Consider the following 22,190-nt stretch of genomic DNA (forward strand, 5'->3'; position numbering starts at 1 on the left):
AAATATCAATTGAAAAGTTGTTCTGATTAAATAGATTTTCCCATCTTAGAATACTTTAAAACATATATTTTCAGGATTGTCCAAAATCAGAATACAGTATTTTAAACCACTGATAGTTTCAATTCAGATTGTGTTTCTAACTCTTGTTCAAAATACTTCTGAATTTAATACCTATCAAAACTGTTTAAGAGCAAAAGTACAAAAACATTTTATATCACAAGTAAAATGAGGATATTTGCTTGTGGGACTGATGAAAAATTCATGTATGCACTGCTCATCTGGACCATCAGGGTTACCATGCTCAGGTTTCAATATAACAAGTCCCATATTTTAAAAGAATTAAATATTAAATTTTTAGAAGCTATTGCATTTTTTGGTTTTAGCATCTATTTTCTTCCTGTTAAACTAACTTTGCTTACAAATGGAATCACCACAGTTAAATGAAGCAGTTTGGAACTAATTTTTTTTTTTTAATTTTACATATTTCGATGGACTACTTGAGGTAGGCTGCAAAGAAATTCTATTAATCAAGTAACAAGTCCTAAAAAAATAGATAGGATTTTAAGTGGTCTGAAGTACTTTCTAGTGAACAAAAACAAATTCTTAAGGAGTAAAGACTGAAGACAGTAACATAACTGCTGCAAAGTAATGCAAAGACCAACAGATGTACTCATAGCCTGTTCTCTGCTTTACAACAGTACCCAACTCTAATATTGACAGTATTTTACCTTGAAACAGAAATAATATGATTGACATATTCATACAACAGTTACATTCACAGTTTCAGAGAATGGCAACAAAACTGTCTAAATTTCAAAAACGTGGTATCAGTGTTCCATGTTTTTTCTCCTGCTAGTTTTACATTTATAATATATGACTAAGTCTTTAGTACTCACAGGCTTACCATCTGGACCAGGCAGACCAGGATAACCATGATTCCCAGGCTGCCCAGGGTCACCCTATGGAGAAACAATGTGTGAACATACAAAATATATAGCATTTTAAAATTGTAAGAGTATTTTCAAATTAGCACAAAGCAACCTTATCCCTAACACATTCCACAAAACAGTCTCTACAAGTCCAGAGACCTACTATTGAGGAGCAATTCCTACGGTGAAAAATAAATGTTTTTGAGCGGGGAAAATTCTCCCCAACTTCTTATGCAGTACTTTGACAAGTGAATCCACCCTTGGTTACAGCACAAGTTTGCCCCATCAACTGAAAAGCTTTCTAGTCTTTTAGCACTTTAATGAACAAAAAAAGAAACACTTTTTATCAAATAGATGAAACAAACTTTAATAAAACTTAATTGATGAAGTAGTTCTTTTTTGAAGAAATCTCTCACTTGCTTTAGCTGAGCCTACTTCTTAAGATAAAAGCACTAAAAAGGCAAGAGCCGGGATTAAAACCTGCAAAATAATAAACTCCTCTCCACACACCAATTGCTGATGAAAAAGATATTTCTTAGATTTCCTTTTAAAAGTCCTTTGCAATTATTTTGCACCATCTTGTCACCTATATTATTCAATTATCCCCAAACAAATATTGTAGTGCATTGTAGATGAAAAACTGCATATACGGAATAGGTATAGGTCATCTGAGTTTTGACATTTCATATTCCTTCATCTACAGGAAGTGGTTTTCAATTCTTTTAAAATTATAAATACTTCATTCTCTCTCCCTCTTTTTTTCTCTAAAGAAAATAAAAAAGGTAAAAGACCACAGAAATTCTATTGCATGAAACAATAATGATGATCTCTGTGTTGCAGATTTCAATTCCCTGATCAGAAATCTTTTCCACTGTATCAAGAAGCCCTTGGATTTCAGGTAGCTACAGCATACTGTAACCTCTTTTATGATGACAGCAGAGAAGGATTTTATTCATTTGTTTAATGAAAGGCAAGTGATTTGGAATTTTCTTGTCTACACTTATAAATAATTCTGTAAACACTGCTTAGCACAATTATTGAGAAAGGCAATAAAGCAAATACTGGGTATTTGAGTTTGCTAGCAGCTCAAGGGTAATTCTCATTTTAGTTCTTCATCAACACAGAAAGGAGGTCATCAGCACAGCTAATGTGCAACTCTCCCAGTAAGCACCTAGTTCATCCTTTTACAAAGAAGGAAGAAACCCCTCTCTCCATTAAAAGATTTTTTTAGAAAACCATTTCATCCTTGAACATTTAACAGTGCAACATCATTTGCTGAAGAGTAGCAGAGAATAGGTCATATATACTCGACAAGACAAAAGAGAGACTTACTTTGGGGCCTGGAGGTCCTTGCTTTCCTGGTGGGCACATGCAGGGGGCAGGTGTTGAGCCCACGTCACTGGGACCATTCATGCACTGGCAAGAGTGAAAACAGCCATCAGCACATACACCAACAGCAGCCAACAAACATATTGGAACACTGTGTGAAGCTGACCTTCCCCAGGCTGCCTTTCACTTAGGTCTTGGCATTCACTGCCTTGTTCAGCTGGAACTTCTGCTTATCTGAATATTGCACTCCAACTACTTTTCATGCACAAAATCATTTTACCCAGAATAAAAATTTTAAAAGTACCAATATTTGGTTAATACCTGTAATTTTGTTTTTGCACAAATATTTTGTCATATGGTTTGAAAATTTTTAATCTTGCAAAATGAAAGATGCTTCTCCTAGCTAATCTATATTCATAATTTAAAGTGTGACCAATTCTCAAATATAGCAATTTAATTTTAAAATGTGTAAAGTGATTTAATATGTAATATGCATATCATAATGATCCCAACCATTGGCATGCTATCCTGCGCAGCAATCCTGAAAAGAAGATAAACCCCAAGTCTCCTACATCCTAGGCACGTGCTGCAGCTTTGAAGCTACTTGAGGCAGGACACAGCTGCTCTGACTCCCAGAGGTCACTAGTCCTGGTCCCAAGAGTGCCCACCCTGCAAAGACCATTAGGTGACCTCCCCCAAACCATGCTCCCTGCAGCACTAAGCACTAAAATTTGGCAGATCACATAACCCTCTAGAATTTATTTATTTATTTGTGATATTTACTTCTCACCATTAAACTTCATATGAAACCTCAGTGCTTTACTCAGGCAGGCAAGGGGAAAGCTACTAAATCAAATCTATTATAGGTACATCTGTACTAAATATATATGTTGAAGTTAGATTCAAGAAATTCTTTTTCACCCATAAACCCTAACCCAGCAAGTTCCTAGACCTATGGAAAGGCAAACATTTAAGAACCCAAACTAAAAAATATCTTTTTATTTATTATCTAAAACTTTCCTAGCATTTTGCTCTTATTTTCAAGAATAATGACAGCTTTTAAAATATTTCTTGACTGGAATTCTTTCTCGAGGTCAAATGCTTGACCAAAACACAAACCCATGTTTGCTTTGCAATGGAACAAGATGGGAGTTACAAGTAAGGTTAGGGAAGTTGTCATATTAAGTCTTCAGATAAGCTCTTGTTCAGGGAGTTCCCATAAGCACAATGCAGGTAACATTATCCCTCATGCATATCCCCCACCCCACTGCAAATAGCAGCAATTGAACTGAACTAGGGGAAAACATCAGACCATTTATTCTAATAAACATGTTTTTTCAGAAAAATTATTTTTAATTTGTCTATTGACTAGAGTTCAAGCAAAGGAAGTCCAGCACTCTTGAGCTTATCAAATCTCTGTCCCCTTTTGAGAACAAAGAGTATATTACCTATAATATTAAGAAGCTTATAAAATGTCAAATACTACCTTAAACTGAGTTTGAGTAGTTTAGGACAAAGCCTACCTCTCCATTCTGAAACAAGAAGAAACACATTTTAAGAGTAAAGCAGTATTTGTAAAAAGAAAATACATTAATTATCAAAATCAATCATAACTTCTGAGCTGTAACTGTCAAGAAATTATAATTAAATTTTTTTGTCTTTCTGAGACTTATGTGCAGCTGCTATTAATAGCATATAAAATTAATTTAGTTAACTGTGTTTAAGGTTCTGTCAATGGGAGTTATCAGTAGCAATTTTTAAAAGATAATGACAGAATTAATACTAAATTATGTCAGTATTTACACACTAAATGTTTAGATTTGGTTCCAACCTTTTATCAGAAGTAACTTCTCATCAAAAATATACTCTGCTTGTTCATTCATGTCAGAGAATGTACCAAAATATTTCTGAAATTTCTGCTCTCTGCCTGAATCCAGCATCTGGGAAAACACAGAGCAGCAAAGAGGCAAGGCTGGCTTTTTCCCCTTTCCTGTGACTGCATTAGACTCTACTATCAATTGATTTTTGTTCCAGTATCTGCAACACCATAGAACAATCCAACTCCAAATACTTCAGCAGAGCAACCATGAAATTTTTTGTCTTAATAGTTTAGTAGCCACCATTAGCCACACTGTCCACAGGAGTATTCTAATGCACATAGTCACTGCAGATTTCATACACATTCAGTGGACACAGAAAGCTCCTCTGTATTCAATTTTCAGCTTGAGCAAAGCTGACAGAAAGTTTTCATTTTCCACAGACCATAGAAGGAGCTTAAAATTACTATGCAGCTAGCTATCTCTGGGAAAGGGAATTAATTTGGTCAGTAATTAGTACACGAAATCTCTGATTATTTCTGGAACTCTGACACAACCACACTCTGACAGAATACAACCACAAACCACAAATTCCTCCTTGAAGATCATCCAACATTTTTATTTTCTGAGGGAGTCCAGAATTTCATGGGCAAAATCCCAATTTAATTTACAAAAACAGACAGTGAAACTTAAATGGCAAAAAATCTTTTGGTTTCAACCCCTTGATAAATTGCAGAGAACATAAGCTATGAAAGGCTTTTTAGAGTTTGCTTTCTTTATGCCAAATATTTTTCATTTGATTACTTTTCATATCCTACTTTTAATTTGTAAAGAGCAAAAAGATACGTGGTGCAGTTAAATAATAGTTAAATAAATATTTTCTTTTCTTCAAGATTCAAAGTTAATTTTACAAAAGTATTCCTGCACCTGTTAGTTCTTGACACAGAGTCAGAGTTCAGAACAGCTAATAATACATTCATCTACTTGCTGCTTGATTGAAAGTTGAAAAAACCCTGATAAGGATGCAACAGACACACTAGTCCCAAATAATAAGAAAAACAGACTAGCTGGCAATGCATGCCAGTCTGACAAAAAAGAAAATCTGGATGCTGGAGATTCAATGGTTCTATTGTCAAATCAGCCAAATTATACTAAATCTAATCACAACATGAGGAATGTGGGTCTACATAGTAAGACACTGGCAGCTGATAATTTTTAGCTCAGTTTGTTTTAGCCACCAAGCAAAGGAGATTATTTTGAATCTGTATGTTTAAATCAGTCTCTTGCTTATGCTTTGAGATGGGAACCAAATGATTAAATTTGGCTTTGTCCGTCATGACTAGTTTCCAAATCTGTTTGTATATGTCTTACATTGCAGTGCATAATTAACTGTAAGAGAACCAAAAAAGGGCCAAAGGGTCCCCATAAAGTTGCTAATTGTGTACATGAATCATAAAGTCTTGATTTTATTTCTGTCTTGTACTTAACATGCTTCTTGAAATCATGGCAACATTTCAGATAATGGGATATTTATCACACATCTCAGCATAGAAATTTCTAATGGGAGAAGGTGATTTAGAAATACAGGTTTGCTGATTATGTACCAAAATTTCACACATTAAATGACCTGACAAGTAGAAAGGAGTATATCTGAAAAGTTCAAAAGTCATATTTAAAGAATGATTTCACACTGAAAAAACCTAGAAGTTTCATTATTCTATAATGCTTAAAATCTGAAATTTTAACAGAAGATTCTGAGATTCTTCTACACTCATATATATCAAAAATGCACAATTAAATACCTAAACTAAAACTTGTAAAAAACTTTAGGAGAAAATAAGGCTGAAACAGAGAAGGTCTCTGTCATTTGATCTTGCATAGGTAACAAGCATGTGTTTGCACCAGCTGAATCAATGTAGTTTTATCTATTTTAAAACTTCATTAAGTCAGCTTTAAACAGTGATTTGTAAAAAAGTGCCAAGTAGTCCTCAAAAGTTCATCATACTCACAAATCCTGGGATCTCACAGACTGTTTCTCTTTTATTTTGCTCTGGGTCACAGTAGATTCGCAGTTTTTGTATATCAAACTGTAATTCAAAACATAAAAGACTCTTTTAGAGGTCTGTGCATTCACTACAGTTAAAAATCAAGTAAATATACAGAAATATTTTTAGGCTACTCACAATGATTAATATGTGCAACCAATTAAACATGCTGCAACATAATTATTTAAATAAAAATAATCAATCCAATATTTTTTTTTTAAATAACAGAAATCACCATCCATATTCCCTGGGAATTAATCCAAACACATGCAGCATGAACTACAATGGCTGCCAATACCATTGAGGAAACAATTTGATAACACAGGCAAGCTCAACCTCTTTCTTTTTACCTTAACAGATCTGGAAAGATGCTTCTACATAGACCTGCTCATATTAGATGTAGGATTAGTAAATTTTGGTGAAGCATCTGAAGGCATCCCTAATGCTTAGTGTTTAGTATACACTATAAATCTTTAAAATGCATTGAATACAAACAATGGCAGCAGGTAAACAAAAGTTTTTGCCATTCTGCTTTGTTGCTACATTCCAAAACAAAATGAAACCACTGCAGTTTTTCTAGCATAAACTATTGTGACTACAAAGCAAGGAGAAAGAAACTTGACCAAAATTTTCCTCTTTTACAAGCATCATCCATATATACACTGATGGAAGGATGGCATATGCAAATATCAAGCAGAGAAAATTTCTTATTTTGAGACAGTGTTTCCCAAATTCAGGCAGTCACATTACATCAATTTTGTCCTTGGAATCAGTGAGACCTGTTAAGCATCCATGTCACAGCATAGATCACTTGTGCTAAGTCCTCCTTACCATTTTTATTCTCTCTTAAGTATTAAATTTTGTACACTAAATTTCAGTCTACTCTTAAGTTATAAGAGTAAGCTCAAGAAAACAGAAGTCACCAATGTAATGTTAACCTACAACAGAATTAGTGAATTACTGTAGTTTTAGCATATGCCTACCTGTACCGTTTCCTCCTTTCCAGAGTACTTTCCTATTTGGGTTAGGCCACTGATGTAAATACCTAAAACAGGATGTAATGGCTTTGTTTCAATTTCTTGGCCATCTATATACAAAGTTACAAAGTCTTCTGTTACTAAGAGACGAATTTGATGCCAGCCTTCATCAAACAATGCCTAAGAAAAATGAAGAAAACAGCATTGTTTAAAACAAAATGCCTTAAATTTAAATAATGATAAAACTGTACTTCAACAATCAAACTGCTGTTGATGCTTGAGATAATCAAGGCTGCAGGTTTTACATACAAATAAATCTAAACTATATAGGCAAATAAGGTATTGCCAAATAATATTGTAATTGAAAATATTACAATTGGTAATAATTAATTCCTATTTCAGAATTATTTTATAACTCACATAGATTTTTTTTTTTTTTTTTAGTTTATGACCATGAACAAGATCAAACCTGTATTTGTTAAAAATATGCAGCCACAAGCCTATTTGTCAGCACTGGTATAATGTCTCAAACACTTCAGATCATCAATCATGGTGAAAAAAAATTGGTACTTGTGAAAAATTGAGAGGTGATAAATTATCATAAAGCTTTATTAAAGAAAAATGCTTATTAAGAGTGTATTGACATTTATACTGTGTTTAGAGACACACAGGTCTAAAAAAGTCATGAAATTATTGTTCTCAATAATAGCAAGGCAGGCATGGAGAAACAAAAACAAACAAATGAAACACAGAAGTTGTGTCATCATGATGAAGTTCATTGACACCTGGGCGTACAGGGAGTACAGGAATAAGATTGATTTGTTTGTGCAGCTCCAAGAAATAGATAAATACAAATAGAGCATTGACTTGAAATTGAATTTTTGAACAGTCTCCAGTAGATCAAATTTAACACAGCTTCTTAAAATAATAAAAAGATATTTCGCCCACTAATAATTATTAAAAGGTAGAAGAAATTTGGAAAGAAAAAGCAAAAATTCTCCATCCAGTAACAGAAGAATAAGATGCCTCTACCTAGAAAAATCTTAGTAGTTAAGACCTATTCCTTGGATAGGAGTCCTTCCTTCACTGAGGATTTATATTTAAAATTCCTTCAGCCTGCTTTGGAGTAGGGATTTGAATGCAGGCCTCCAATTCCCAGAAAAGTTGAACCCACTTGGCCATGAAGTGCTCCAGCAGCAAATCATTCCCAGTCTTTGTCTGCTGAAATATGCCCTCTCTGTTCATTTAAATAATACTCCCCGTGGCAGGAAGGGCAATCTCTGGCTGCACGTATTCCTGCTACAAATGCAAGAATAGGGTCATTCAGTCTCCACTCCTGTCTCATCTGCAGCTAAGACAATCTTACAAGAGTGGAATACTCCACTGGAAATTACTGAAGACTGAAAGGCAACCTTGAGATTGTCCTAGAAAACAATAAAACTGGTTTGCTCAAAGAGGGGAATAGTGGAATACTGTGCATTGAAAGAAGTATTCCAGCATGATAGTGACATACTCCTTACCTTTACATGAGGTGTAGCAAATGTAATAACTTGTGTGCCATTTATTAAACTTGTTGTAGTGAATGATAATGTTTTCTCTTCTCCATTAACAGTGACTGCTATCTGTGGTCTCTTATCTAGACTCAGGATTCTCCACAAATCCCACATCTTTTTTACTTTAAATCTTTGAGTGGAAACAAACACATAGGATGGAGGAAGACCTTCTGGAAACACATTCCTAAATAAGGGGGAAGAGTAGAAAAAACAAGGCAGTACTTGAACATTCATATAAATCATCCTCATTTAAAGAAACAAAAAAAAAAATCTTACTGAATATAGAAGAATATTTATAAAATTCAATACCTTGTTAATTCTGAGAGGTCAACATGTGGGTTTACTTCATAAGCTTTTGCATTAGTGGTTGATATTTGAATTCTCTTTTTAACTTTTTTCTTCACACCTAATCCTACAAGAATGTCAAATCCTTTTTCATCTCGAGCTGCCACTGGAATTCTTGTCGGACAAACAGATTCTGCAAAGTAATAAATTCAAGGACAGTCCAAAATATGACTTAAGACTTCCAAGAAAAGTAGCCTCCCACCCAACTAATTTTTTTTAATCTGCCTTTCAAGAAATAAAAAGAGAACTGAGAATTGTCAGTTAAGTACAACATGAGAGAAGTGGTATGCAGGATCTGCAGGAACTTGAAGCAAGAATATTAAGATTTCATATTTTACTGCAATTACATTCACACACTACTTCGATTGTCACTAATTGTAGTTACAGAGTATTACAATATCTGGCTAATAAATATATTGAATTTCTGAAGAAATTATGCTAAACTGTTTACAATAAATATCATTATTCATTTCTCACTGTTTCTTCAGAAATGCAGCAGTTCATAGACAGGGAAGAGGTTAGGAATACAGTCCAATGAAGGGGTGGAGACTTCTCCTATCTCCATATGGACCAGCCATGGGCTGGAGAGCTCCTGTCTCTGTGCCAGGGAATTATCAGCTCAAAGGTCTAGACTGACTTCTTTTCACAGTATGAGCAACACTGCATGACTTCCCTTTCTAACCAACCCCAGGGCACTCAGAAGCTCCCCCATTCTGGTGGGGGAGGCAGGATATATATGCTCCAAGAAAATTATGCTAATTTTCTGCACAACCTGTCTGTTGTGGGAAAGGACAATCATGGGGATTGTCACGGGTACTTGAAGCAGCAGCAAGAAGCCACATAAACTGCCCTCCTTTTCCTCTCCACAGCAAAATAACACCTGACTTCCAAATTAAAAATAAATTATCTGTATGTTCTACAAGAAAGAATTGCAAGAACTCTGCACACAATTTGGAAATTAAAATGTCTGCCTCCTGAATGCTTTCAAAAATACAAGAAAAACAAAATCCAACAAAACTTTCTCATTCTTCTCAAAACACAGATTTAAGTTTACTTATCCTGTTAAGAAAGGGTAATCTTCAGGTTTCTTCAAGTATGCATTGTTATCGTGGACCTATTTTCTAAACTCATTTATTGCAAAGTTGGATAATAGCCACATCACAATTAACAGAGATTACAGATAACCACACACATACACACTGACAAGTATAGGGTCTCCTATCAGTCAGAATATTACAAATTTGGTGTAAACTCAAAAGCTAAAGGCAGAAATAGCACTACTTTATGCAGGAGAGCCATTATTGTGGATCAGGGCCAAAATAACTAATAACTAATTGGTTCTAAACCAATACCAACCAAACAAATTAACCATGTGTAAAATTACACATTAGGAAAGCATCTTTTCTTTCAAGTGGCACATTGGTGAATTACATGAAAATTTCCTAGTCAGGTAGATCCTTTCTGGGTCTTCTGGATAATCTTCTGGCAGGACTATTTTGATAACTAACTGAGCCATTATACGACATGCAGAAATCAGTGCCAAACTTAAGAGCTGTCTTCCAGAGAAATGGGTTGTATTTCCAGTCCATAGTACCAGTCACTTCAACTCTCGAACCTTCTCTGAATTCTTGATACCTTTAAGTATTTTTACATAGTTTTCAGATGTTTGTTTTCCTTCATAAAGCATGAAATAACTGTGATATTAAATACCAGTATCTGGGATAAAGCAACTTTTCTCTGAATCCTCCAGACAAACTTCTGAGGTCTGCACTAGGTTTTCTTTCTAAATTAATTCCTGAGACACAATTTTTTTTTTCTTTATCCTAAAGGACATTTATAGTACAGGAACATTTGACTTTCAGAATAAAAAATGAATATTAAATATTCCTTAAATATTTTGTTCAATTCTGGCTGAAAGGTTCATGAAGTCTTTTTTCCCCTGATGTACTCTAAAACAAACACTAGAGTCCCCAAAAGGCACACTAGACACTGCCTGCAAGCCTGTTCCTAAGAGCAATACTTGCTCCAAGAACCACCAAACCTCAGCCTTCATTGTCCAGAAAGGAAATACTGCCCCTGTTGCCTTTTTGTTTACATTTTTACTTCAGAATAGATTTTAAAATTCCATAGAGCAAAAGCTAGCACTTTTTTAGACATTTACACAAAGACCAAGAAGAGAGAATTGCAAAATTTTCAGACAGTTTCATGTGGTTGATCACAGTCAAACCACTGCTGTTCAGCCCTCATGGAACTTCCTCTCAGTCAAACAACACAATAATCAGTAAATCAATCAATCAATAAATAGAATAATGCATAACTTTGCTATGAAAATTCCAGTTTATCCATCTTGGAGTTCACCTTCCAAAGACATTGTGGCTAGAAATGAATCAAAGTGGCTTTGATTGCTTAGTGAGAGAAGCATCTAAATACTAAAACAAGGGAAGTGCACAACATAAGGGAGACAAAACAAAGGGTCACTTCAAGTGAAAGAGTAAGTACACTTTGTATAAATAGTCAGCATTCACAAATTACTGCTGTAAATCATGTGAAATACCACAGATTAATTTTAAAGGGTACTAGTTAACTTGATGCTGAAAGCTGAAAATCCATCTTGATAAATTATAATGGCACTTCTAAAATTTTAGTCAAAGAAAATATTGTGTTTATTTAGTGTTTATTTAGGGGAATTTCTCCCTGCATGAAGTTCTATTAAAGATTTTAGCTCCACTTAGCTGATTTAATTTTTGGACTGACAACCTTACTACATCAGCCACAAGGAATTACTATGCTTTTTGTTTAATGTAGCAAGAAATAAACACTAATATCCTCAAAAAAAAAAAATCACCATATTTTTTCAATGAAGTTGAAAAGTGAGAGCAAACAAAATCTATTTTTCACTCTTACTAAGTACAGAAATCTGGTGAAACTGAAATAAGACTTGCATCAATTCTTGATGCAATGTGTACAAAATACCACTGACATACTAGAGTCTGAGTGATACATTTTAGGAGCGATTTGCTATCTTTTTTATACATAAAAGAAAGCCATTGTTTTACAAAATTTCAGAAAACTCAATGCAGTAATGCTGTTGGCATTCTAAAGTAAGAGTCCCTTTACAATGTTGGTCTTGGCTAATTCTTCTATAAAATTCTTCCAAGAAACATCGTAACTGCTTGCTACAGCTCCAGACATCTACTCCACTCTCATGAGCCCCTACCTGGAGTGCTGTGTCCAGCTCTGGGGACACAATATAAGAAGAATGTGAACCTGCTGGAGCAAGTTCAGAGGAAGCCACAAAGTTAATAAGAAGGCTGGAGCCTCTCTCCTGTAGAAAGAGGCTGACAAAGTTGGGGTTGTTCAGCATGGAGAAGAGAAGGGTGTGGGAAGACCTTAGGGCAGCCTTCCAGTACCTAGAGGAGCCTTACAAGACAGCTGGAGAGGGACTTTTCACAAGGGCGTGGAGTGACAGGACAAGAGGGAATGGCTCTAAACTGAAGAAGGGTAGGTTTGGATTAGGTGTTAGGAAGAACGTTTTTACTGTCAGGGCAGCAATGCACTGGAACAGGTTGCCCAGAGAAATTATGGATGCCCCATCCCTGGAAGTGTCCAAGGCCAGGTTTGATGGGGCTCTAAGTAACCAGATCTACTGAAAAGTGTCCTTGTCCATGGCAGGGGCGTTGGAACATGATCTTTAATGTCCCAAATCCAAACCAGTCTACGATCCTATGATTTTTGCCAGGAGTCTTTCTTCTGGGTTTTTCAATGCGTACTAGAAGTATGTATTCAGAAGAACTCCTGTTGTAATGGCAGGCTGTCCTCTCACCTCTCTAGAAAAAATGCTGATTGTGTATGACTATCAGTTGCAACTAGGAAATCAATAAACTCTATAGTTTCAACAGTATGAGAATTGCTGAAATATTTTAGTGTTTTTAAACTTGATCAATGAAAAAAAATTCGGATTAAGGCAAAATGATACATATTGAAATTAAACATATACTGTGTTAAACCACCATATCTTTCCCAAATATACCTCTTTGTTTGACAGAAAAAAATAATATTTTGGGAGGAATTGCCACAAACAAGATCAAAAAGAAAGATCATAGTAAAGAGTATCAGGTCCCTTAGGTTATATTAATCATGCATTCTGCATGTGAAATTGAAAAACATATGTACAGAACTACATTTTGCACACCTAAAATATTTTATACTCACCTTCACAGAGTTTCTGTTTTATAACTTCTTTAATTCTTGATATTGCAATATAGTCTTCAACATAAAATACATAAGTTGATGAAGGTTTATTGGCAATAGCTTTAAGTTCATCCTCCTCAATTTCTGAGCCAACACCAATTGCAAACAAAGTGATTTTATTTTTCCTTGCTTCTGCTGCTACATCTTTGACTTCATCTTGGGATTTTCCATCAGTGAGAACCACTGCTATTTTTGTTAAAAATCGTGAAGATTTTGCAAAAAGATGGTCAAAGGCAAACTGAATAGCTCTTCCAGTTCTTGTATTTCCTCCCAGATAGTGTATGGACTCCATTTCTCTGATGAGGTTCTCAGTGGATTCATGAGTTCCAAGGGGAATTTCAAGTACAGGGTAATCACTGTACTGGACAACTCCGACTTGAATAAACTTTGGCCCTATGTCAAAATTTCTTGTAATATTGACAAGCCAACTTTTGATTATTTCAAAGTTTTCTGGGCCAACACTGTAAGAGCCATCCAAGATAAAAACTAAATCTGCCGGAGCAGTTCTGCAACCTAAAAAAAAAAATAAAATAATGAACATTTTCACTTTCTTCCTCCACAGTAAATGTTTTTCTCATCAATTAGTGTTTATATTAGGATCTATAATGACATATGCATTCCAGATGAAAAAAAAATAGCAGAGTTCATCAGGCCAAACTTGTGTAAGATAGTTTATGTAAGCTACACAGATCCAATTTGGTACCTGAAAGCCATACCATTTTCTGGTTTTTACATTAGCACCAAAAAAAAACTATGAAAAATTCTGAAATTCAGTTCCTAAGCTGGCAATTGCATTCCATTCAATAAACAGAGAGGAATATATATTGGGTCTTTTCATATCTCATCTGCAAAGATGATAAACATAAAAACTCCTTTTTGTTAGCAGACCAAACACACAGCAGAGGAAGGCTATACCCTGAATACTCCAGAATTCTTTTACAAATACCTTTTAATTTACTTCAGATATTGTTACATGGAATTTATAGAACTAGTATTATAAAATCCTGAGTCTCAATTGAATGTTGCTTGTAACATATACTGATTTTTACAGAAGAAAAGTATTTTGTGAATGAGCTCAACTTCCAGAATATAGAATCACATAAGCATTTAATAACTACGGTGTAGCTGCATGATGACTTAGACATGGATTCAGTATTCCTAGCTCTAGTCATAAACTTAGTTTTTAGACTAAGTTGCCAACTACAGGCTATGGACAAGAATTTCCAAAGGAAAGTCCTTCCATGCTACATGCCCAGTCTCAGATGGAGGGTGCAACTTTCTAAAGGAGGGAATCTCCTTCCATTGACTGTGAAAGAGGTTTTGATAACTGACACATGAGGTGCCAAGGACATGGCCAAAAGCAGGAGGGATTATTTTGATCTCATGGAACATGAGGTCATAAGGCTTTTTTTTTCTGAAAGTCTCCAGCTCCACCACAGGAAGGAGAGCTTTGCCTTACCCTGAAATCTGCCAATGGACACTTCTGGTCAACACAAGATTTCACCTTCCTTGAAAGCAAGTGAGCATAATCTGCTGGAGAAATGCTTTTGCAATGCAGGTGGTGGCAGCGAGAAACAACACTGGGAGAAGGAGCAAAGGGCACACTGAGTGCATCGCTCAGTGGTCCAAGGATATGAATTACAGAGTCATTTCTGTTGGGAGGGACTCATTATCATTAGACTCTCCTAAAAACAGAATATTCATTTTGCTGGATACTCCTAGAGCAGGTGGACTTAAAATAAAAAGTCTTTCTAAAGATTAAAAAAACTTTTATGGGTTTTGTTCTAAAATACTGAAAATTGCTGGATTGAGAGCAAAACTAGAGGAAAAATATTTACCCTGGAAGTATCATTGTGGCTAGAGGCAAGTCTTCTACACTTTTTTTTGTTCAGTCACATTGTCTTTAAGAAAGCTATTTTAATTTAATGTTTTCTTTTCTATAAAGCAGATTTAGAGTATTAAAATGGTTTGGTGGGGTTTGAGATGCTAATTTTGAAGAATGTGCAAGAAGGTATGGCCCACAACTGGAGTTAGCTTTCTCTCACAGAACCTTTATTGTTCCTTATTTAGTTTCTCACATAACATTAAGCTATTCAGAACATGTCTTCTGAAGCAATGAAAATACAAATACTCCAGACTCAATTTTAAATCAAGACTGAAGCTTTACTGTTCTATCTGCCACCTTGGGCATTTCCAAGACGCAAATAAAGACACTCCCTAACTAATGAAGAAATAAGAGATTTAAGCTATTTCTCATATATATTATCAGATTTTCACCAGGAAAATTATATTAGAATAAAATCACCATCAACAGAAGGGCACATGTAAACACCAAAATGTACACTAAAAATTCAAGGCATGCTTTGAAGTTGCAAAATCTGAAATGCAAAAATTAAGACCTACTTGCTCTTGTTTCGCCATCTTCAGCTGAGATATAATCATGAAGTAGCAGAACAAACAGCATCTGAAAAAATATTACAATCTGTGCCATGTGTATTTTATTCTCAAGGTCTTGATACAAATCTAGATGGGAAAAAATGAAAAAAAAAATACAGTGTTATTATATTACAAAAAAATTCCAAGCTTCTGCAGTTTAAAAACTGTGTCTGAGGAACATCTCTGAATCAAATCTGTAAGACCAGACGTGGCCACCCTGAAATGAACCATTGACTCAAAAATCTTTGGTCATGTAAGCCCAAAACTGAGATTCTAAACTCAACAACACTCACCAGCCTTTTTGCAGAAGCTCAGTTTTCACCAAGGTTCATTTATACACTGCTCCTGTTAGGCACATTCACAAGTAGATTATATTCCCAGTCACACTTGTCCAAACACTATCCCCCTATCCCAATCTGTAGCCATTGTTAAAAGCCATTAGCAAAAGCTCCAAAATATGGCAAGTGTTTATGTATCAGGTACTGGTGGCAAGCTGCTACCTCAGTCTCAGTGCCACACCAGACTATTTCAGGGAGTCTGGGACAGTTCCCACTCCTCTACCCCAGGACTGAGACTGGCACCAGCAGCCAGGGTCTCAGCAAGCCCCAGCCCTTCCCCAGCAGAGCCAAACCCTGCAGACACTGTATTGCAACATCCAAGGTTACATACATCTTCAAATTTTGATTTTTTTTCCTCAGTTTATGTCTCCTTTGCTGTCACAGTTTGTGAAATACAACCCACTGTCAAGCAAACGTGCAATTTTAGTCTCATATTGCTGTTAAAAATATTATTTGACTAATTTATTTTAATTAAGAAATATTTATTCATTATGTTTATTGAAAAAAGTTATCATAATGGTAAAAGATACATTTTTGGACTACTATATTAGAGATCTATTAATTTCAGGACTATGAAAGAACATGTAGTGAATCGCTTTTGTATCTTCTCATCTCATCCTTCAATGTAAAAAGCAATTTTCAAGGTGAATTCATTTCACTGCAGAGCAGTCAACTTCCAGGAAATTCTACTCCCACCTAATGTAATACCCCAAAGTTAATAAAGAAAAAGTATAATTAGTCTGCTAGTAAATCTCTCCCTCAGATTACAGATAATTGCAAGGTAGAGCCATATTTTGTTATTCATATTACCTTGTCAGAATGTAAGAAATCAGACACACCTTAGAGTCTATGGGATAGGACATAAGATCCAGAACTTTTCCAGTTCTGCTGCACAAATACTGGGTCATCACCTTCATTCAAACAGATTAAGTAGCAGTTTTTTATTCCAGCTATTTGAAAAAGGATATATTTTAAACTATGAAACTGTGTATAAGTATTAGGCTTGTAATACATAAAAATATATTTCCATAGTAGAGATAGACAATTTACATAGATTATTTGTTTTGTTGGTGGTTTGTACAATTAATCATTCTAAAATCTCTTCCAGCCTTTTCCGTGGGAAGGTTTTACTGTGGGGTAAAACATGTCTCTCATGAGCCAAATTTGAGCAATATCAAAGAATAATACATGAAATTAAATCTATGTGGGAAGTTGCAGGTGCCTGAAGGACAACTGCATGCTTTTAGAATATCAGAAAAATGTCAGCCTATAACTGAAAAAAATTCCAGATAGACTACGGTAGAGAGAGCTGATATACACATAAAAAGGTACAAGGCTGACCCTAAAAACTATAAAATCCTTTTGATTCTTCCAACCAACCCCAAAAAAATTATAAGGAATAGTTTTGAATAAAAATTTTGAACAAAAGAGCATATTAACTAATTACAAAATAGAACATTAACTAAGTTTTGCTTTTTGTCACCTCTTGATTGTCCAAATGGCTACTTATGTAACACCTACAGAATTTATGTAAAAGGAAATTAGAAAAGAGACAACTTAGTGACTTCACTGCTATCAGTCTTCACTAAAAGGTGAGTACAATGCCAGGTACCATAAATGCTGTAACCTTTTAATGAAATTAAAACAGCACACTACATATATAAAAATTATTTTAACAAAACACTGCCTTGAATATGAACTGAATGTGCTCTGTGTCATGAGCACAGGTATTTCAGGTCAGGTGCAGACACTGGGATCCTGCTCAATGGCACTGCTCTCCTTTCACCAACTCTGCAAAAATCACACATGCCTTCCTTAAACTGCACTGTGCCCTTCATCTCTGCTCATCCTTCAGCAAGCACTGACCCACTGGTACCTGCAGGGATGGGCCTCCAAGATCTGCAGGAATGAGAGAAGCTGCAGGAAAGAGGCAGATGCTCAGAAGGGAAAGGGGAAAGCAGGAGTCTGCAAGGAAGCTCTGCACCCCTGGGAAAGGAGCTGCTCCACAGAAACACAAATACTGCATTCTGGGAGAGATACATGGGAAAACAGCATTTTCTGGCAGTCCTGGGGTACAGAGAGGCATCAGGAATGCTACAGCAGCCTTCAGTACATGTCTTTAATGTTGAAAAACATCACATCACAGCAAGATTTCTTTTGGTGAAAACCATGGTCCAACTCATAACTTCTTAAAAGGAATGAGTAAAATTATTGTCAAAACAAGCTTATCTGATTCACAGAACCAAACTGTATTCCTCTTACACATCATATTCTCCATTTGTGAGAATCCTCTATTTTCAACAAAGCTCATACTTGGGAACTTCATTTTAAATATAAACCAAAATAAATGTTTAGTAGACCAAAATGGACCTATTAACAGAAAACAAAATCAAAAGGATAAAACCAGAGCTTAAGCAACCAGATAATGAGAATTCTAATGCTCAATTTACCAGAAAGAAAATAATATTACTGCACTGCACTTTTAAAGATGCCAAATGAACTCCAGAGATCTAGCTGCTGTATCTTGTCAACACAGTAGTTATTGAACAGGTAACAAAAGTGTACTCGAAACTTACAGAAACACCACCCAATTCAGGAATGAATATTTTAAATAAAACTTTTGCCAAATTTTCCCTAGTGATTTGCTTGTGATTGTACCAAACACAAGCAGGAAAACACATAGAACTGCTTTACCAGTTCTCAGTTATACCAAACCACTTTTAATTAAGTTGACATAGGAGAAATTCATACAGGGTTACTATGTTGCATCCAGCTCAAGTAAAGGGTGGCAGACTGAGAGAGTATTAGTGGAGAAATAGCACACATGTTACTGTATTTTTCAAGGCATCCTCATAGTTGATTACTTTTTCCACTTTAAAAGGGACAGAGCCCCACAACCAACCCCAGGCTTTCTAACTCTGGTGATGTATAGGGTGGCAGGAGCAAACCTTTGGCTATCTCCCAGCTCCACCAAATTGTTTAAATTGATGCCACAAGATGTAATGAGGTATTAACTGAGACAGGATACTGGGTTGGGTGGACCTTTAATGTGACACATTACGGCCATTCTTTCCACTGTATGCTTTTTATCTTGGTATTTTATTTGCCAGTTTGATAGCAAAAGGGATGTTTGAGTGAATAGAAACAGCCCTCTAAGGAAAACTGCCTATCTCAGGGAAAACAAGCAGCTTATATAAAGACTTCTGCTCCCAAAATGAGGGCCTGTAGAGCACACACAGTATATCTGAGTGACTTGAATCAAAATTCAGGCAAATTTCTCTGCATCTGAGCGTACACAAAAGGTAAGGTAGGACCTTACCTTTTGGTAAGGTTCTCCAGAGTAGAGTTCAGAAAGCATTATTTCTGTCTCCACCAAAAGGTAGGAGAGAAAGGTGGTACAATTAAACCTGGCTGCATCAGCCCATACCCTGTGAGGGCATGGTCAGAGAGAGGTGACAGCCTCCCCCATGCCCATTCACTGTTAGTTGTGCACAGGAGGAAACTCAGTGAATTTGGAAACCGATGACACAGCAACTCACCCACATGCTGTCATTGTAGGCAGCTCAATCGATTGGACAGTGCCTGCAGTTTATTTTTTGCTTTCTTCTGGGAAGTGCAATTTGCACCAACAGGGCCACTGAACTCTGCTGACTGGGAAGGGAATGGAACTCAGGTTTCCTATACAGTGGAAATGTGGTACACCCATTACTGAAACCAACAGCCTCTACTTGATTTTCAAACTAATTCAAGACTCTCAGTGCATTACAGATGGCAAAACCATACAATTCCCAGAACAGCTTTGCTGCACAGAAGTGCACAGACGTTCAAATGACATCTCCTCTGCATGCACAGCAGAATAATTTCATATTAAATTTAAGTTTTCAGAAGAAAATTTATGCATCTAAGCAGGTTAGACAGTATTTCCATCTTGCATTTTTGATGCCTAAAAGCAGCACCTTCTGCATCTCAAAGGGCAGTTTACTGATGCAGTCTTTCCATAGCAATTTTTCCAGTGCCCAGACAAATATACAATTTTATTCTTTCCATAAATACTCTCTGAGGAAACTTTCCATTTAGAGCAATTTGGAATCTTGTAGAATCAAAAATATTTGCTCTTCAGTGCAGTTTTGTCACTATTCAAATTCATAGAGAGAGATTTCTCTGAAAACCCTGGCTTCTCTGCTGCATTAAGATTTCTTGCTGAAGAACTACACTGAAAGGAAGAGTTTCTTCCTTAACTTCTTCCCACTGCTAGTTATGGCCTAAGAAGAAAGTCAGGAATGGTATGGTTTTAACCTTTTCCAGCATTCTGAGAAAATAACCAGACTATAGCTTATACATATTAGCAAGCTTTCCAAGAATAAGTTAACACTTCTCTCATATTGCATCACTTCATAAACTTCTCATAATTCAGCTAGACATCATTACATTTGGCATTAAAAGGGACAACTATAAAGACATTACAACAACGACTGAAAGGACATACAGAAGATTCTTTGCATTTTCAAAATTTACTCAATACTACAGGAACTGTGCAGCGAGAAAAAAAGGAACCCCAAAAATCCTGATTAATATGCATTAAGTCATGTGGAAAAGGAATGCAATATTTCATCGCACCTTTTTATATTTGCTCTCCCCATTTTCAGAATTAATGGGATTTGCAAATAAAATGTTAGGGTAATTGACATTTAACTATTTATTTCTATCTCTACCTAATACTACCAGTCCTATGCATTCAAAAAGTCTATGAGCCTATTCTAAGTAAGTTTCTTTCATTAAGTAATTAATCTGAATCTGTATTTATTTCCATTTGCATTTCAGTCTCATTCTGCATTCATGTTTTCCACGTATTGTTCCTATTCATTTGGTTTTCTTGGTGGGCACAATTGATGAGATTGTTATACTTGCAAACATTTAAAATAACAGCATTTCTTGGGAAGGGTGAGGCTGTACATACATATACATACATATACATATACATCTTGTACATATGGATGTATGTGCAAACCAAGCTTAATTAATTTAAACTTGGTTTGCACATACATACATATACAAGATTCCTATAAATAGAAAAATCTCCAAAAGTGACAAGTACATCGGTATCCCTCATATAATTTATTTCTGTTTCTATTTTGGAACAAAATATTTTGGCATAATCAGCAATATAGCTACATTCATGCCAGGAGTTTTCTACAACATTGAACATATGATTAAGGATATTGTTTCATTAAGAGGGGTTAAGAAAGAAAATTATGTGTTTAAGTTACACATATTATGAGTTTTCTTTGTGTTTTGCAAGAGTAAGTATTAGTGCAACAAGGATAAAAAGCTGTTATAAAATGGTTCAATTCTGGCTAATTCTTAGCTGTACTAAGTCTAGTCTTCTAGACTTTGTGTACTTTGTCATGAATGCATGGCTATATAAAGTACACATAGTGCATAGTTTCAGATATTTTATTTCCTAACCCTGAAATCGAGCAGAAGATAATGCCTGGACTACCTTGAAAAGAAAAGCCTAATGCAGGCATTGCTTGGGCCACCTGACCCATTTCCACTACCTTTGCTACCTCTCTTTTAACAACAGCAAGAAAGGTTAAGAGGCGTAGTTTTGTTTTGAAACATGGTTTAGTTTCCCTCTACGAATCTAAAGCCTACCTGACAGACAGACTAAAACCAGAGATCTCCTAAAGGAGCTGAAGAAACACATGGAAAATTGAGAAGGGATGCAAAGACCTCTTGCTCAAGTCCACAGCTGCAGCAATGAGAGCTGTGCAGAGTTAATGGCAAAGCAACTGAGCTGAAGATCCGAGTATGTAAAGAACATGAAGACCTCAGAGAAATAATAACATCACATCTCATCTGCATTTTCAGAAATCAATCTCACCTGCTTCTGCACATACATCGGTTGTCCCTCAAGTACATGTTAGCATGGTCTGTTTTGCTGTTCAAATGGTTTTTTGTATTTCTCCCTCAAAATCATGAAAGGCAGTAACTACTAGTTCAAAATGATGTTTGATATTTCAATTATTTGTGCCACAGATACAATTTAAGTCTCTCATTAAGAATAGTCGACTTAACAGTCAAGAAAGTACTGCCAAAACAACTGATAAAGCAAACCACTTCAATCTTCATTCCAGAGCACATTTTACGGATAGGTAAGAAAAAAATTC

General features: G+C 35.6%; 1 protein-coding gene across 1 annotated transcript in view; it reads right to left on the reverse strand.

The window, feature by feature from the left end:
- The window catches only part of COL21A1 (collagen type XXI alpha 1 chain), a 69,690-nt gene extending 50,362 nt beyond the window's left edge, over positions 1 to 19,328 (reverse strand). Inside the window, exons 1-9 of the mRNA XM_021551120.4 lie at positions 15,650 to 19,328; positions 13,208 to 13,759; positions 8,960 to 9,128; positions 8,618 to 8,834; positions 7,104 to 7,277; positions 6,085 to 6,162; positions 3,782 to 3,790; positions 2,262 to 2,345; positions 897 to 959 (exon numbers count right to left, since the gene is read on the reverse strand). Coding sequence (XP_021406795.3) covers positions 897 to 959; positions 2,262 to 2,345; positions 3,782 to 3,790; positions 6,085 to 6,162; positions 7,104 to 7,277; positions 8,618 to 8,834; positions 8,960 to 9,128; positions 13,208 to 13,759; positions 15,650 to 15,737 — 1,434 coding nt within the window. The 5' untranslated portion in view covers positions 15,738 to 19,328. The remainder of the gene's footprint in view (positions 1 to 896; positions 960 to 2,261; positions 2,346 to 3,781; positions 3,791 to 6,084; positions 6,163 to 7,103; positions 7,278 to 8,617; positions 8,835 to 8,959; positions 9,129 to 13,207; positions 13,760 to 15,649) is intronic.
- Between the last annotated feature and the right edge of the window lie 2,862 nt (positions 19,329 to 22,190).

Source organism: Lonchura striata, chromosome 3 (genome assembly GCF_050655825.1).
Source record: "Lonchura striata isolate lonStrDom1 chromosome 3, ASM5065582v1, whole genome shotgun sequence".
Classification (NCBI taxonomy): domain Eukaryota; kingdom Metazoa; phylum Chordata; class Aves; order Passeriformes; family Estrildidae; genus Lonchura; species Lonchura striata.